Genomic DNA, 16,269 nt, shown 5'->3' with positions numbered 1-16,269 from the left:
TTATCATTTTCTTTCCTTGAACAATGCATTCAAATAAGTAAATTAGCTATCCTCTTGCCTAAAAAGTGCCACTCGTTTCCAATAATATTAATTTTAAATTGTTGTGTTTTTTTGCTTTGTAGGACATAGTTGGCAGGTAAGGGTATACACTCTATTATCCTAAAAGAAATTTAAAAATTCAGTCCCACTCCCAAACTCTCTTTCCCTTTTCCTAGCCCTCTTCTTTTCCTCTCCCCCTTTCTCTCTCTCTCTCTCTCTCTCTCTCTCTCTCTCTCTCTCTCTCTCTCTCTCTCTCTCTCTCTCTTTCTCTCTCTCTCTCTTTCTTCCTCTCTCCCATCTCTCTTTCTGATTGTTATTTTGTTATGTAGATGTATGAATATCTATCTATGTGTGTGTACACATATATACGTAGATTTTATGTATATATATATATATGTATATATATATATAATTTGTAAGAAGTGAGCTTCCCTTCATCCAGAAGAGGAACTAAGATTAATAGAACAATGTGGTCAACTTTCTGATTTATCTATCAAGCTGGAGAATTTGACTTTAACTGAAAGATCATATAATGAGCAGCATCTGTACACCTATTTACTTATTCATTCATTCATTCATTCCTTCTACTCACTCAACAAGTATTATCTATTATATATGTGGTACTGTTTCATGAACTATTGAAATATAGAGAAGCATTAACTTATATTCTAATTTGTTCCTCTTGTTATGATTGGAATTATCTCGAAAGACTGATTTTTGTATAAGAATATGTTTATTAATTATATCAGGATTATTGGTTAGGTAAGCATCAACCAATAAAGTGATACAGGTCTCCATGGTAGTCTCTCAAAAACAAGGGACAACCTGAGCCAGGGCAAGGAGTTTGATAAGTTGATTTTTAGGAATTCATTATTCAGCCCCTCCCTTGACCATTCCAAGATATCTTTAATTGGTGATAACTAATTAAGAGTTGGTCCATCAGATCCTTAAACCTTCCCCAAATAGAAGTGGATAGTCATGTCCACAAGAAAAGAACCCTTGTCTTAGCAAATTCTATTAAAAAGCAAGACATTCCTTGGGATATCTAAGGACAAAGAACATGATAAAAGTAGAAAACTAGATGGTATTTATGACCTAGATCACAGACACAGGAATACCCAGTAATTCTTCCTAATATACAGGAATTAATACAATATATGAAAAAGAAATTCTCACATTCTTGAAGCTGACAGTATAATTGAGCAGACAAGATAGATACACATGAAAAGTAAAATAACATTTTAAGGGCTAAATAGCAATTCAAAATAGTCAGGAGTTGGTAGTTTACCTACTAAGTAGGCAGTGGATTTTTTGTATGTTATGGAACATGCAGTTCATTATTTGGGGCTTTTATTTTTACTTTGTAATGTGTTTGCTTAAACAAAGTGACTGTTTAGCTTACAAACACAGTGAAGGAGTGTTACTGCCAATGGGATATGTGGTATAATATCTTCCAAAAATTAAAAAGAAAATAAAGAAAAAATTGGTTTGATTGAAGAAGCCTTTTAGAGGACCTAAATTCGATTTCTAGTTCTGCCTCTAACCGACCTTGAACAAATCATTTAAGTACTGTGGACTTTGTTTTCTCAATATATATAATGAAGGAAATAGACTAAATTATATCTAGGGTCCTTTCCACCCTCCTAGTTCTATTAAGTCTATGTCATAAGGTGTATGATTAGGCATATGATGTATAACAGACAATAAAGGGTGAAGTTTAGAAAAAGCAGGGATTGGCATGAAATAATGAGGGAAAATTTCATGGAGAAGTTACAAGGTTGGATAGGAATTGAAAAAGTCCCAAGATTTATAAGATAAAAAAGGAGGGGGAAAGTTTTTCAGGTGGGAAGAATGGCACCACCAAAGAATGATGTTGTGAAAGAAGCACTGGACTCAAAATTAGGGTGACCTGAATTCAATTTGACCTCAAAACTAACAATTTTCATGACACTCGACAGGTCAGTTAGCTTACTTGGACCTCAATGTTATTGTTCTATAAAATAAGGAAGTTAGACTGAATATCCTCAGAGGTCTTATGATCTTATGAAAATGAAGAATTCATTTTCTGGAGCAGAGGGTTGCATGTAGGTGAGTAGTAGGAAAAAATGTTAAATATGAAAATTGAAGACAGATTTAAGGGCCTTAACTATCATTCTTTATTTTTCACTAAATGGGTAAATAGTTGCAAAGTGCATATTTGGGTGTACTGATATTCTGTCTCTTAATGCCTTCTAACTGATGCACAGAATTCCTTACTAGGGCCATGAACTATGCTCAACACCTATCTTTCTGTTTGCCTTCATCAAAGTATGCTTTCACTAGACCCTCAATAAATACACATAGATTGTTTTATAAAATAATTCATGCTAAAATGTTAATGGCCAATAATACCTTAATGTGCTTTTGCTCCCAGGATTATTTGCACATTAAGAGGGACAAAATATCTTAATTGAAAGGAATGAAATTGTGACAATGGAAAACCTTTGGTACACGGTAGTGTACCAAATTCACTTGAGGTGACTAATTTTGTCTTTGTTTACCATGAGTTTTCTTGGAATAAACATTGACCTATATGATTAATAGTACTAGTAATTAGTATTGACTTTATTCCTCATACTACTTAAATTCTATTACATTAGAAGAACCAGAACTTTCATCTAAAACAAGTTTTCACATTTAGATTTGTCTACAGTCATATTGCTAATAAGCATCTATGGTGAGATTTGGCACCTAGGGACTCCTTAAATTAACTTTTTAAGATAAACATGGTGTGCATGAAGGGGAGAGACATCACTAAGATACAAGGCTACAGAGGTGAGGATATTTCTGGGAAACCATCTTTGCAAAGATAATAGTTGTGGGTTAGGATCAGGCTGAGCTGCTAGGATACATGTCATTGGGTATATTATATTACCTAATTATTTTTGTTCCTTCTTTTAGCTCAGTTGTTTCTAGCTGCTGTAGAAGTGAGAATGTTCTCAATGACCTCTAAATATTGTTCCATGGTGCATAGACCTAATTGCACCACCACAGTTAAAATTTGGTCATGGTGAGTCTAAACCCTCAAAGCTGAGGAAGTTATTAACAACAGTATAATCCTTCAAATTTTAGAAATGTTTCCACCTATTTGATGGTCTTTTTAAAGCCTTGTAAGGAGATGATAGAATCAGAAAAGGTGACTTGCAAAGAAAGTGCTGCATAGGCAACATATGAAGGCAATAGGTAAATACATTTGTGGGGTAATGAAGCATCCTTTGAAAGCATCTCTTTGTCATTAGAAAGACAAATGGATTGTACTCAAAAGTGAGAAACTTGGGGAAAATATCAAAGATACCCCCTGGGAACCTAGTGAGCCAAGTTTTCAGGGTAAACAAATTGCACATTGATGTAAAATAAGTCCTTTTTAAAATGTTCTTCTTTGTAGATACCTAAATTATAATTTAGTAAAATTTGTTTATGCTTTAAATTAGACCTTAAAATCTAGGAGTTTATGGAGTAGATAGCCTGTTCTGCCAGAAGAGACATTAAATAATAAAGATTATATTCATAAGTCATTCCATGAGCAGTATTTATTTTATTGTTCCTTTCCCCACAATTATAGCTTTTGATCTCTCTTAATTTTATTGATAAAACAAATGTACAAAATGATTTTTTAAAGGAAAGTTGAATTGTCGACTGCCTCAGATGAGAAATGTCAATTATATGAATAGGACCAAAGTATCCTGGAGAAAAAAAAAATAAAGGTTGTTATTATTTTTAAGAATTCTAATGATAGTACAAAGAATTACTTAGTCTCCCATTCCAAGCTTCCCCAGAGATAACTTTCTCAGATGCAAGAAATTCATACAGTATGGACTTTTTTCCAGTACACTGCTAGGATTAACCACATTTATAAAGTATTGCGTTGATTCTTTAACAGCCCTGACAGATTTACAAGGCGATGTTGAATATTATACCCTCATCTGGAGTTCTGCTACATCGAATGAGTCACTGAAAATCTTGCCTGATGTAAACTGTTTTGTAATTGGTGACTTAAAACCAAACACAGAGTATCAGATTTTTATTTGTGTTTTCAACGGAGCCCACAGCATCAACAGTGAAGTACTACATGTGACCACTCGGGATGGAGGTGGGTCTAGAGCCTTAGGACTGCTTGGCTTCAGATATGGGAATGAAGTTGATTGATTTTTGTCGAGGTTGAGATCAGTCATCCTTCCATTATAAAATTTCCGGTATTAGAGGGGAAAGGAAGGGTTGGGGTGGGAGGGGGAGAAACTAAAATGCTTAAGTGCTAGCTGCTGTCAAGTGGCAAATCAATAAGCCATCCCACTAAAACTGAAGCACAAAGCTTTAATAATAGGTTATTAGCCCAGTTTGTTCCCTTCTTACTTGGTGAACTGAGGCTGTTGTATACTAAGTTTGAAACTGATTTCATGTCAACAAATGGTAGCATTTTGAAAAAATTAATGGTTTTTAAAAGAGATGTACTCCATGAAGCAGTGGGTTTCTGACACAAGCAAATGCAGTGCCTTCCCTGAGTCACCAGAAATAGAGGTGGAAGTTCAGCCACAGAGAAAATTTGCCCATGAGTCATTTCCAAGCCAGTTAGCAAGAGGGAGGGAGTAGAGAAGCAACTCGTGAATCTGAAATGTGGCAGGAATGGGCTTTCTAATCTTTTTTGCTTTATAAAGTCTCATTATAAACATTATAATATCATTACCTCCCAAGCAAGTGTTCCAGGTCATTAACAGAGCACTTTAAGTGCAGATCTCATTTCCCTTTGTGGTGTCAAAGGTCAGCACCTTTTGTTTATGAAATAGAATTGATCACAAGGACAATTTTTCAACTAGTTAAGATGGGTTCTTATGATAAAAAATAGGTCTTTGTATAGTTATTTCTGACACGCTTGAATAATTGTGTAATTTAACGCTAAGCAAGTTTTTTCTAGTGTTAGATTTCATCATTACCTATGGTAATCAACATTCAAAATCATTTACATAATGACAATATTGTATTATTACTTCATATCTCTTAAGTTACGAGCCTGGTAATAGCAATGATTTTTTTTAAATTTTCCTCTAGATGCAATATATTTGAGTTGTATTTTTTGTATAGGGAGTATTAAAAAAAATTAACCCTGGGAGGTGAAAGGATGGCAAAGAAGAGGTAGATAATAGATATGTGTTGGCAGTGCCGATGGGTGAATAATTTATCATCACATCCCACTGGCCACATTTCACTGAAGATTAACACTACGCTGGTGGTATAAAGCATTTTACCACCAGTTCTCATGGTTTCTAACTGAGAGTATAATAAGCCAATTTACAGAGGACTACAGACTGTGATAACTTCATCAGAGCAAAGCAGATAAGCAGGGAACCCTTTGCTAAACCTAATTACTAATCTGGATTTAGTTAAACAAGTGCTTTTTTAGAGACAGCTGGAGTTTATTCAGTTTTTTTTTCTTTAATTCTAGAGCCTCAGGGCATGCTTCCTCCAGAGGTTGTCATCATCAACAGTACAGCTGTACGTGTCATCTGGACATCGCCTTCCAACCCAAATGGTGTTGTCACTGAGTATTCAGTCTATGTAAATAATAAGCTTTACAAGACTGGCATGAATGCGCCTGGGTCTTTCGTTCTGGGAGACCTGTCTCCATTCACTATCTATGACATCCAGGTTAGAACATTGCTTTTTGATAGTTAAGCTTGTGGGTATCATAAATAAAACATGCTGGCCTGTGTCTCAAGGTGGATATCTTTTTGTCTTGATTGGGTAAAGGGGTATCTGGGGGCAGGAAAAGAGGGAAACTGATTGAGATTAAATTGACTTGCTTTTGGGCAAACATTTGGGTCTCTGCAGAGAAGATGATGTGGATATAAAAAGACTGAGATGATGATATTTTTTTTTTCGAGCCAGGCAAAAATGAAGGCTCCCAATTATTGAGAGAAGTTCCCACCAAACAAAGTACCTCCCTTCTGGGTGCTTTGGCTGCTGTGGGTGCTTGATGACAGCTGAGCAACACCGCTGCCCATTTGGAAGCGATCTTATTCTCTTACCTGTGTTCGACTGTTGCCCCTGTTAGAAGGGCTACGAAGTGTATAGTGGCAGGGAATAGGAAAGGGCTTTGGATCTGGGCTTAGTTAAAAAGACCATGAGTGGCCATTCTGGACCTGTGGCTTCCTCCCTGAGAGACTTTGGGAAGTCCCTTAACTCCTACGATCCTCAGCTATCTCTGAAAATCAAGGGAGTCCGAATGGACTTTTCACTAATAAAAAGCAACCAGAGATGCTTCTGTAGTGTACAAGTCAGTCTGTCACTTGGACCCAATTAATACAGTTCATAATCAAATCAACATTTCACCTTTATGAAATCCAAACTCAGAAAAGCATATTTCCTGCCCTCCATGAGTTTATCATCTAATGCTAAAATGAAAAGGGAAGCAATATGATATAGTAACACAGTTCTTGCTACAAAGTAATAAATAAATCTTTCTCTCCATTTATCTATCTATAGAGATTTTTAATTTTTAATTTAATTTAAAATTTAAAAATTTTACTGTTATTTCATTTAATTCTTACAACCCTGTGAGGTAAGTGCTGTTATGATCTCCTTTTAGAGTTAAGGAAACTGAGAAAGACAGAGACTAAATGACTTGCCCAGAGCCATAGAACTACGAGGTATCTGAAATTGGATTTGAACCCAGGTATTCTTGACTCCAAATCCAGTACTCTATCCACTCTGCCACCTCACTACCTCAGTGAAAAGAATACTGGATTTTAAGTAAGGAGACCTTAGTTTTAGTTCTAGCTTTTTGCTGCAATTTAATATTATGATTGTCAACAAATCACTTAACCTCTGGGACCTCAATTTCATCAACCATAAAAATAAAAGAGTTGGATAAAATTGTTTCCAAGGTCCCTTCCAGGGCTAAAGTTGTAATATTATGCATCAGACACAACCTATGAAGTAAAATAGGAAAGGAAAATTCAGTACTTAGAACTATTTTATTCTCATATCAAACAAACATTCAGGGGGTGGTGGGGTGGTTCAGTGGTTTGAAAGCCAGGCCTAGATATGGGAGGTCCTGGGTTCAAATATGACCTCAGCAACTTCTCAGCTGTATGACTCTGGGCAAGGAACTTAACCCCATTTGCCTAGCCCTTATCGCTTTCCAGCCTTGTAATCAAAACACAGAATTGATTCTAAAACAGAAAGTAAGGGCTCCAAAAAAAAAAAAAAAAACAAACAAAAAAAAACATTCAATCAACAATAATCAGATATTTATTGAGCAACTACTTTGGACAAATTGTTGTTGAGGATCCAGAGAAGCATAAGACATGGTCCATGCCCTCAAGGAATTTACATGCCATCTTGAGAAATAAGACATATTACTCTATGACATGATAAAAAGATAATTAACAATACAAGGCAGTATATGGTAAGCATAAAATGATTAACATCAAAAATAAGTGGTATAGTTCAACAGCTATATATAATGTTTACACAATTAATAGAATTTGAAAACCAGGACCTACTCACTAACGTTCCTTGTGGCTTGGAAAATGATTTTCAGAAAATCATTAGGCCATTAATGATTTATAAACAGACATTTAAACATGCCCAGGGAGCTGGCTATTTGAAGCATTCCTTTTAACAAGTGAAGAATTCCTTTGTAATAGGGATAATATTCATCTCCATCTATAAATCTGAATTGTTTTATATCCATTTTTAAAAAAGAAAGTTATATTTGGGTTTGGAACCTGCATATGGAATATGAAATGTCAATAGATTAGAGACTCTTTCCAGTGGTTGGTTATAGATGAAAGAGGTCTTCACACATCCCTGTACAGTCCAAATGTAGACCTCTGTAAGAAACATTTGCTTGTAGGTGACTTTATTAATATTTAGTTAATGTGGTAAGCTTCCTGAATATCTGTAACATGGTTTACCTCTATTAATACTAATTAGATCTTCTGATTTTTAATTCTATTAAAGTATATATATATATATGTATATGTACATATATATGTGCATATATAAACCTTCTCTTTAGATTAGGTTTAATTCTCTTAGACCACTCTAAACAGATTATCTTGGTAGTTTGCTTAGGTTCTAAAAGTTGCTCCAGTTTGCCACAAGATATAAATAATGGTAGAAAACTATAATGGATATGTCTATTCCTGCCCCAACTGAAAGCACACATTTCCTATATGAATATGATGACTTTGAAAATCAAGAGAAACACATTTGGATTTTAAATAGCAACAAAAACAGAACCACTTCATTTAGAGAAAATCAGTATTAATGTTCAGTTTTTTCAGGACCCTTTGGTCTACTCCAGTTTCTTCCTGCTTCAGTAGTTTAGTTTTAGCTCTGGACATAGTTTGGCTCTCTTTTATCTCTTTCTAAATCTCTCTATCTGTGTGCCTTAGGGAGATTTATAGTTCCTCTCTGTCTCTATCTCTGCTGACTGTCTCTATCTCTGCTGACTGTCTCTGTCTCTCTGTCTGTCTCTCTCTCTCTTCATCTGTTCCTCTCCCTCCCTGATTCCCCTCAACATCTGTCACTTTAGAGTAATAATGTTCCTTTCTTCTTCTCATTTCTTCTATCCTCATTTCCAAACTCCTCTCGTCCTTCCTCTTCTTTTCTCACCTCTCCTCTTTTCTCTACTCTTATCCTTGCCTCCTATTCTCCTCAATACTCTTCTCTCTCCTCTCTTCCTTTCCCCTCTAGTCATCTCTTTCTCTCCCTTGCCCTCTAACTCTCTCCCTCCCTCTTTCTGCTCCTTTTCCTCCTCTCCTTCCCTCTCTTTCTCTCCTTCTCTCTTTTCCTTCATTAATTTATTAACATGGTTCTTTGCCTTTCTTCCTTCTTACAAATTGTGTTACTTTTGTGTGCTAATGCCTGATGGGGCCCATTTCCAATTATCAGTTATTCCATCCTCCTTGGTTTTTATTCAGATAAAGTCACAGAATTAAGGGGGTGAATGATGATTTTCTGCTGCGATTAGAGTAAAAATACAATTGCAGCTGGAACAAATGGATATAAAATAGCTGAGCCATAGTAGGGAGCCTCTCAAGGCTTCATTTTTCTTCTAGTCCACATTAGCATTGAAGCTATTTATTGTAAAATGTCAAGTCTTACGGAAGATATCATCATTACCCTACTTTGGTTATAGATCTAGAGAGTGGTATGTAGTGATAACCTATTATGCTTGCAAAATGTTGCCTAGGCATCTTTCGTTCTTTGAGTCTGCTCAGAGTAGATTAATGTCTTTCTTTCTTTGAGTGGGAGCAATCCAGGGACTAAACAGCACCATGTTAAGGATTGAGGAAATTGTGATGGGCCCAGTTCTGACCTCTGATATGTACTCACCTCACTAAAGAAGATTGCCATCAAAAACTATTATTTACTAAGCACCCAGAGAATGCATGACATTATGAAATACTTCCTGAATGAGGGCAGAATTAATTCCCTACAAGTCTGTGGCACTGAAAAGATGCTGAATATAATCACTTAACCACTTCTTACAGGTTGAAGTCTGTACCAAATATGCTTGTGTGAAGAGCCAAGGAACTAAAATCACGACTGTAGAAGATACTCCATGTGAGATAGCAGCACCCAAAATACACATAATCAGCTCAAGGTACAATTTCATGTTTTAGTTGGCAGAATTAATCTTAATTATATACTAGAGCATTATTCTATTATTTATACCTCTGTTCCCATATAGACCATTATGTGGCAGCCACCAGTACGGTTAATAGAACTTAGTATTATTCCATAGACATGCTATGATAAAGTTAAATATAATTCAGATTTACCATTTTGGGTTTTGTTTCACTTGTGTCCACTTCTTTATGACCTCATCTAGGGTTTTCTTGCCAAAAATATTGGGGTGGTTTGCCATTTCCTTCTCCAGCTCATTTGACATATAAGTAAACCCAGGCAAACAGAGTTAATTGACTTGCCCAGGGTCTCACAACTAGTAAACCCCTAATCCAAGATATGAACTCAGAAAGCTGGGTCTTTCTGATTCTACGCCTGGCACTCTATCCACTGCTTCACCCAAATGCCCAGATTTACCATATAACAACAGCAGCAAAAGGCCACATGGGCTTAACACAAAATGCTTACATATTATCCATTCTCATTTGATCCCCCAAATAACACAGTGAGGTCAGGAGTATTGGGATAATTGTCTCCATTTTATGTATGAGAAATCTAAGTGATTTACCGAACATTAAACAAGTGGCGAATAATGAAATCAAAATTCAAACTCAGTTCATTAGAGTGTTTTTTTCTGCTTTTCCATGATGCCATGTTGTTTCCTTTCCCTCTAATTGGATCCCAAGTGGTAGAGACCTTAATTTTTAAGATCTGAACTTCCTCCTTTGTCTAACCATTCCCCTGCCCCCTTTTCTCAAGGAGTTAATGATCTGCAAGCCAGCTCCTGAAGGTTGGAGACAAATTCCCTATTGATGTAAGTTTAAACATTGGCTATGCTATTTATTAACTACATGACACTGGACAAGTCATTTAACCTTTCTATATCTCACTTTCTTAAGGTATAAAGTGAGGGAATTGGATTAGATGATCTCTAAGTTCTTTTCCAGGTCTAAATATTCTTCTTTTATGATCTTCTTTAAAGGAATTCTATGATGAATCCTTCTGTAAAGCTAAATATCCATTTTATTCTAAAACCACAGGGACCATATTGCTTTTCATCTTCCTATCCCAAGTGCTCTGTGAAATAACTTCACATGGCAGATACTTAATAGATGTTAGTTGAATTTTCAATTGCAGGAGAAAATCGATATATTTGAATCACCCATATCAATGCTACCAGTACCATTAGCATCTCTCTTTTGGTCCCAGTGTCCCGTGATTCCTAGAATTTCTGAAACATGAGTATTTGAGTTTTGACCAGTATATCTTTAGTTTTCAAGAAATGAAATTTAACTTCCAGTTCTACACAGATCGATGGGGAATAGAGTCACTTCAACCCATCATATTGAGTTAACTGTGAAGACAAATTAAGAATATTCCACTACTAACTTTGGTTGCATTTTCTGTCATGTTGTATAAATTGATTAATCTGTGATAGAACAATAAATTCCTTTATAGAGTTCCCCAGTCTGAAACTGTGAAGTTCTCTTTTCCCTAGTTGGTTATTGTTTACTGGACCAATCAATAAGAATAGGAGGGAAGGAGTAGCTAAGTGTCTCAGTGGATCGAGAGCCAAGGCTAGAGTTGGGATATCCTAGGTTCAAATCTGGCCTCAGACACTTCTTAGGTGTATGAAAATGGGCAAAATGCCTATCCCTTACTGCTCTTCTGCTTTAGAACCAATTCATAGCATTGATTCAAATATGGAACGTAAGGGTTTAAGAAAAAAAGGAAGAATCAGGATTATTCAGAGGGAAACAACACAGATAAACTGATTGTAAGCTCCTTGAAATCAGGGGCCATGTCTTCAGGCCTGCCTTGCACCATGATGAGAATGAAGCAAATGATCAGTAAACATTTACTGATTTCCATGATTGGCATTAATGTAGGAGGTCAGGGGTGGCAGCTATTCCAGAAGCCATTATGGAATTAAGAGAGCCTGCATAGATTATGCAACCTGAATAATATGCCCTATGTGAGCCACTCCAGTTTGGGCTGAGAAACTTGATATGAAAGCCAGTGGTCTGGCTATAGGACAGAGACAGAAATGGGGAACAGTGGAAGACTATAGGGAAATACACACATATTCTATCAGGCCATACAAGATCTGAATCAGTGACTTTGTCAATCCATTCTACAAGACTGACCCCATTCACCACAACCCAACAATGAAGGTCCGTGCTGACCATTGTCCCGGATGTCCACTTGTGAGTATAATTAAATTGACTCTTTTCTTCAAAAGGAAACCCCATTCCCCCAATAACCTCAATCCAAACTGATTGCATGACTGATTAGGAACTTGGAATGTCTCTTTTACTACCTGTGGTTAATGTAAGATTAAAATTAATATCCAATAACTCCAAGTATTACACTAATTTTAATCTTACATTAATCCACAGTACAGATAATCTGGTAGCAAAAAAAGAAAAAGAAATGATTAAATATCTTCATTATCCATTTCCCTTCCAGGATAATTTTTCCTTTAAAGGAGTTTCTCATAGCTGATTATATGAGTATATGAGGGGAAAGTAACATTTTTTTTACTCTATTGACTTCTTTAAATAGCAAAATAAAATAAAAGCTAACATTTCTATAGCACTTTAAAGTATACAAAGTGTTTTATAAATATTATCTCATTTGATCTTCACAACAATTCTGCAAAATACGTGCTATTTTCTCCATCTTACCAATGAGGTGACTGGGACAAACAGAGGGTCTGAAGTCAGAATTGAACTAAAGTCTTTTAACTCCAAATATACCATTCTATTTCACCATCTAGTCTAACCCTCCCCTAAAGAAGAGTCTAGAGTCTCAATTCAAAGCATTTGTTTACATGGGTGAGATTTGGGAGAATTAAAATAAAATTGAACTCTTGCCTTCCATCTTAGAATCAATACTGTGTGTTGGTTCCAAGGCAGAAGAATGATGAGGGCCAGGCAATGGGGGTTAAGTGACTTGCCCAGGGTCATATAGCTAGGAAGTATCTGAGGCCAGATTTGAACCCAGACCCTCCCATATCTGGGCCTGGCTTTCAATCCTAAACCACCTAGCTGCTCCCTGAGCAATAACTTTTATTATTATTTTTAATGTTTTTAAACCCTTACTTTACATCTTAGAATCAATTTTGCATATTGGTTTGAAGGCAGAAGAGTGGTAAGGGACTAGGCAATGGGAGGTAAGTGACTTGTCCAGGAACACCCAGCTAGGAAGTGTCTGAGGCCGGAATTGAACCCAGGACTTCCCTCACTAGACCTGATTCTCAATTCACTGAGGCACGAAGCTACCCCCTTTTATTGTTATTTTTGAGTGTGTGAGTGAATTATTATGGGTATTATAAATTTATCCTTAAACAGCAGAAGTTTTTACAAGAATAATAATTATCATTAATTTAGGATACTAAATAGAGCCTGACAAGGAAATAAAAAGAACATTCCAGTCATACAGTAATAATGGACTTCCATGTCACAGCAGTGAAATAGGAGTCAGAAAGAGACAAGTTTTACTTTCAGCTGGGTCTTTTTACCTCCAAGTAAATAATTTATATTATCCAGGCCCTGGTTGCCCCCTTTCTGAAATGAAAGGGTTAGATTAGATGATTTATATTCTCTTTCCAGTCTTAATATTAAGCATCTCTGTTTCTGTGATTCTTTCAAATATCTCCCAAAACTCTGAACACCTAAAAGAACTTATTTGGAAATCTCCACGCCACACTTTATTTTTCCTTTCCATTTCTCCTAGTGTTATTGGCAATTTTTTTTCAGTAGCAAAACTAGAATAAGATTGGCAAATGGGAGCCACAACCAGTTATTGGCATGCAGCAGCTTCCTTTTCTTCAAAAGATCTATGATCGCGAAGCTCCATTTTCCAAAAGCCTGACTATAACTAGCGAGGAGAGGCTGCCAAACCATTTATCCAAATTACACCAAACACTAAAGCAGTTACCCTCCTGTGTGCATGTTATTGTTGGTGTAATTTCATTACACTTCTGGCAATGTGTACTTGTTAGTTACGTTTCTCTTGGGGTGCGAGGGGAACCTCTTGATTTTAACAACAAAAAAAACCAAGTGTGGAAGCCTTCTGAAAAATGCCATATCACCGGATTTACCACTATATCCCTTTAAATGATTCTGATTTTTGGTTTTCGTCATTCTTATATATTCATAGGCTTAGAGATTTAAAGCTATAAGAACACTGGGTTTGGAGTCAGAAGACCTGAATTCAGATATAGCCTCAGACTCATTAGCTGTGTAGCCCTGGGCAAGTCACTCACCTTCTGATTTTCTCCATTTCCCTATCTATCATCTGGGGAAAATAATAGCACCAATCTCTCAAAGTTGTTGTGATGAATGAATTGGTTAAAATTTATATTTATTTAATATTCATATTATATCATGCATGATATATTATTAAATATATTATTATTATGTTTAATATGATGCTTAATACTTATATTATGCACATTTTGAAGAAGACCAATGTCAGCATGAGGAGATGTCTTGACTTGCATGTGTATTGGATTTAAGTAAGCCGAATTGCAAAGTCATCAGGTACTCTATAAATGATAGCTATTATTTTTCATCCACCCCAACCCCTTAATTTTGCAAATGAGAAAGCCAAGGGGCCAAAGGAATAAACTGATTTATCCAAATTCACGCAGGTAGTGGTAGAATCAGGATTTGAACCCAATTCCACAGATTGTAAATTTTCCCTGCTTCCTTTTATATTCTGCACCTTCCTTGACTTTCCATTTTGGGTTTTGGTAAAATATATTTCTTGTGTAGACTTAAACCAGCTATTTCGGGATATAATCAAAGTTTTTTTTTTTGTTTTTTTTTTTTATGATAAAAACTCAATTCTGCTTCTCATCTTTGTTTCATTTAGAGCTGCTTTTGTATTCATTTTGGCAAAAAAAAAAGTAAGATGTATTTCTGCTATTAAATATACAAACAAGAAAATGTCAAAACATATGAATGTAAAAAGACATATCCTCGCCGTTTATCATCCCTTTCTTCAGAGATAGGCACCGTTTCTATATTGCCTCTTTCCCTACTTGTCATATTATCATCAGCTGTTCTTATATCCCAAATGAATACTAACTACAGATCGATTGCCCGGACATGTCTGGCCATGGCCTACACGTGCCCTGGGTAGTTCATTTATTTGCCATGGTGGATTTGCTAGAGTGGAATTTAATCAATAGCTAATTCATTAATTCTGGTCCTCGAGTAGGTAGGGACTGTGCAGTATAGCGATGGCTGGCTGGCTTGGGCTTTGATTGAAATATGACAAACACCACAGCTGACAGCTTCACTGGGCACTGGGCTGCATATGAATTTCACTTATTTATTCTCTGTAAAGGGATAAGCCTGGAAATGAATACCCGTTTGTATAAACAAGGAGGACATTTTAATACATAACTGCCAGAAGACCAAAATGTATGATTTCTAGACTCCGTGCTCAGGGGAAAGCAGAAAGAGGAGGCAGATCGTACCATTTATTGCCTTTAATTGGGGCCCGAGCAGGTTCTTTCATTTCACATCAGTTTGGGGCTGTATTATTGATGAGAAAGCTGAGGATCGTGTCTTTGTAGCATTCACAAATAATTGTTTTAAAATTTGCCTCCAGGTACCGAATGACATAAATGATAATTTTGCCTACCAACTTTTTGGAAGTCTTTATGATAGCAATGCAGTCTGGGCACTTCTAAATGAAGGTTAGACCACAATTGCCATTATAAATCCCCTTTTATTTGGGAGTTAATAATTCACCTGCAGGCTGAAGTATGGCACCAAAGGTCAGCTCAGGAACAAATAGTTTGCCTTTATTATTTGAAAAAAAGTTGATGCCAAGTTTTGAGGCTCTTGGCTTTTCTATATTGTATAAATGGGAATTAAGCCGTCTCAATATAACTAGCCCCACTTCTCTTCTGTTGCTCCCAGTGACCACTGAGCTACCTTGTTAACTTTTTTTTTTTAACTATTTGGAGGACTTAAATATTTTTAATAACTAGAAAAATTGGGTTGCATTTTTAAGGAAAGTAATAACAAATCCTCTTTTTTACTGAAAATAACAAGTCCTCTTTTTTATAGAAAATAATAACAAACCCTCATTTTTACAAAAAATAATAACAAATCCTCTTTTTTACAGAAAATAACAAGTCCCCTTTTTTATAGAAAATAATAAATCTTCTTTTTTACGGAAAATAATGTCTTCTTTTTTACTTCAAGATTCTTAACCAACAAAGATAACTAATTAGGAATATTGACGGACACTTTCCAGTCTTTTTCATGATCATAGTCATTAGTTACCATAACTCCTTCAGGACTTCCCCAAAGTGTGTGGTCAGGCATTTATCCATTATGTAGTAAAAATAGAGGATTTGCTTATCAATCTCACCTAGACATTCTGCATAGAATGTCTTCATCAGTCCTTTGACCTATAATTATTTTTTAACCTTTACCTTCAGGCTCAGAATCAGTAATGACTAGGCAACTGAGATTAAGTGACTTATTGGGTCACACAGCGAGGAAATACCTGAGACTAGATTTGAACCCAAGA

General features: G+C 35.9%; 1 protein-coding gene across 1 annotated transcript in view; it reads left to right on the top strand.

Annotated features, from left to right (window-relative positions):
* USH2A (usherin) overlaps positions 1-16,269 on the top strand; it is a 1,059,501-nt gene that overhangs the window by 730,742 nt on the left and 312,490 nt on the right. Inside the window, exons 44-46 of the mRNA XM_044674959.1 lie at positions 3,959-4,168; positions 5,516-5,718; positions 9,576-9,688. Of these exons, the coding sequence (XP_044530894.1) occupies positions 3,959-4,168; positions 5,516-5,718; positions 9,576-9,688 (526 nt within the window). The remainder of the gene's footprint in view (positions 1-3,958; positions 4,169-5,515; positions 5,719-9,575; positions 9,689-16,269) is intronic.

The sequence above is a fragment of the Gracilinanus agilis genome, chromosome 4 (assembly GCF_016433145.1).
Source record: "Gracilinanus agilis isolate LMUSP501 chromosome 4, AgileGrace, whole genome shotgun sequence".
NCBI lineage: Eukaryota > Metazoa > Chordata > Mammalia > Didelphimorphia > Didelphidae > Gracilinanus > Gracilinanus agilis.
Note: the sequence above shows the minus strand (reverse complement) of the source record. Positions and strands in the feature narration are given on the sequence as shown.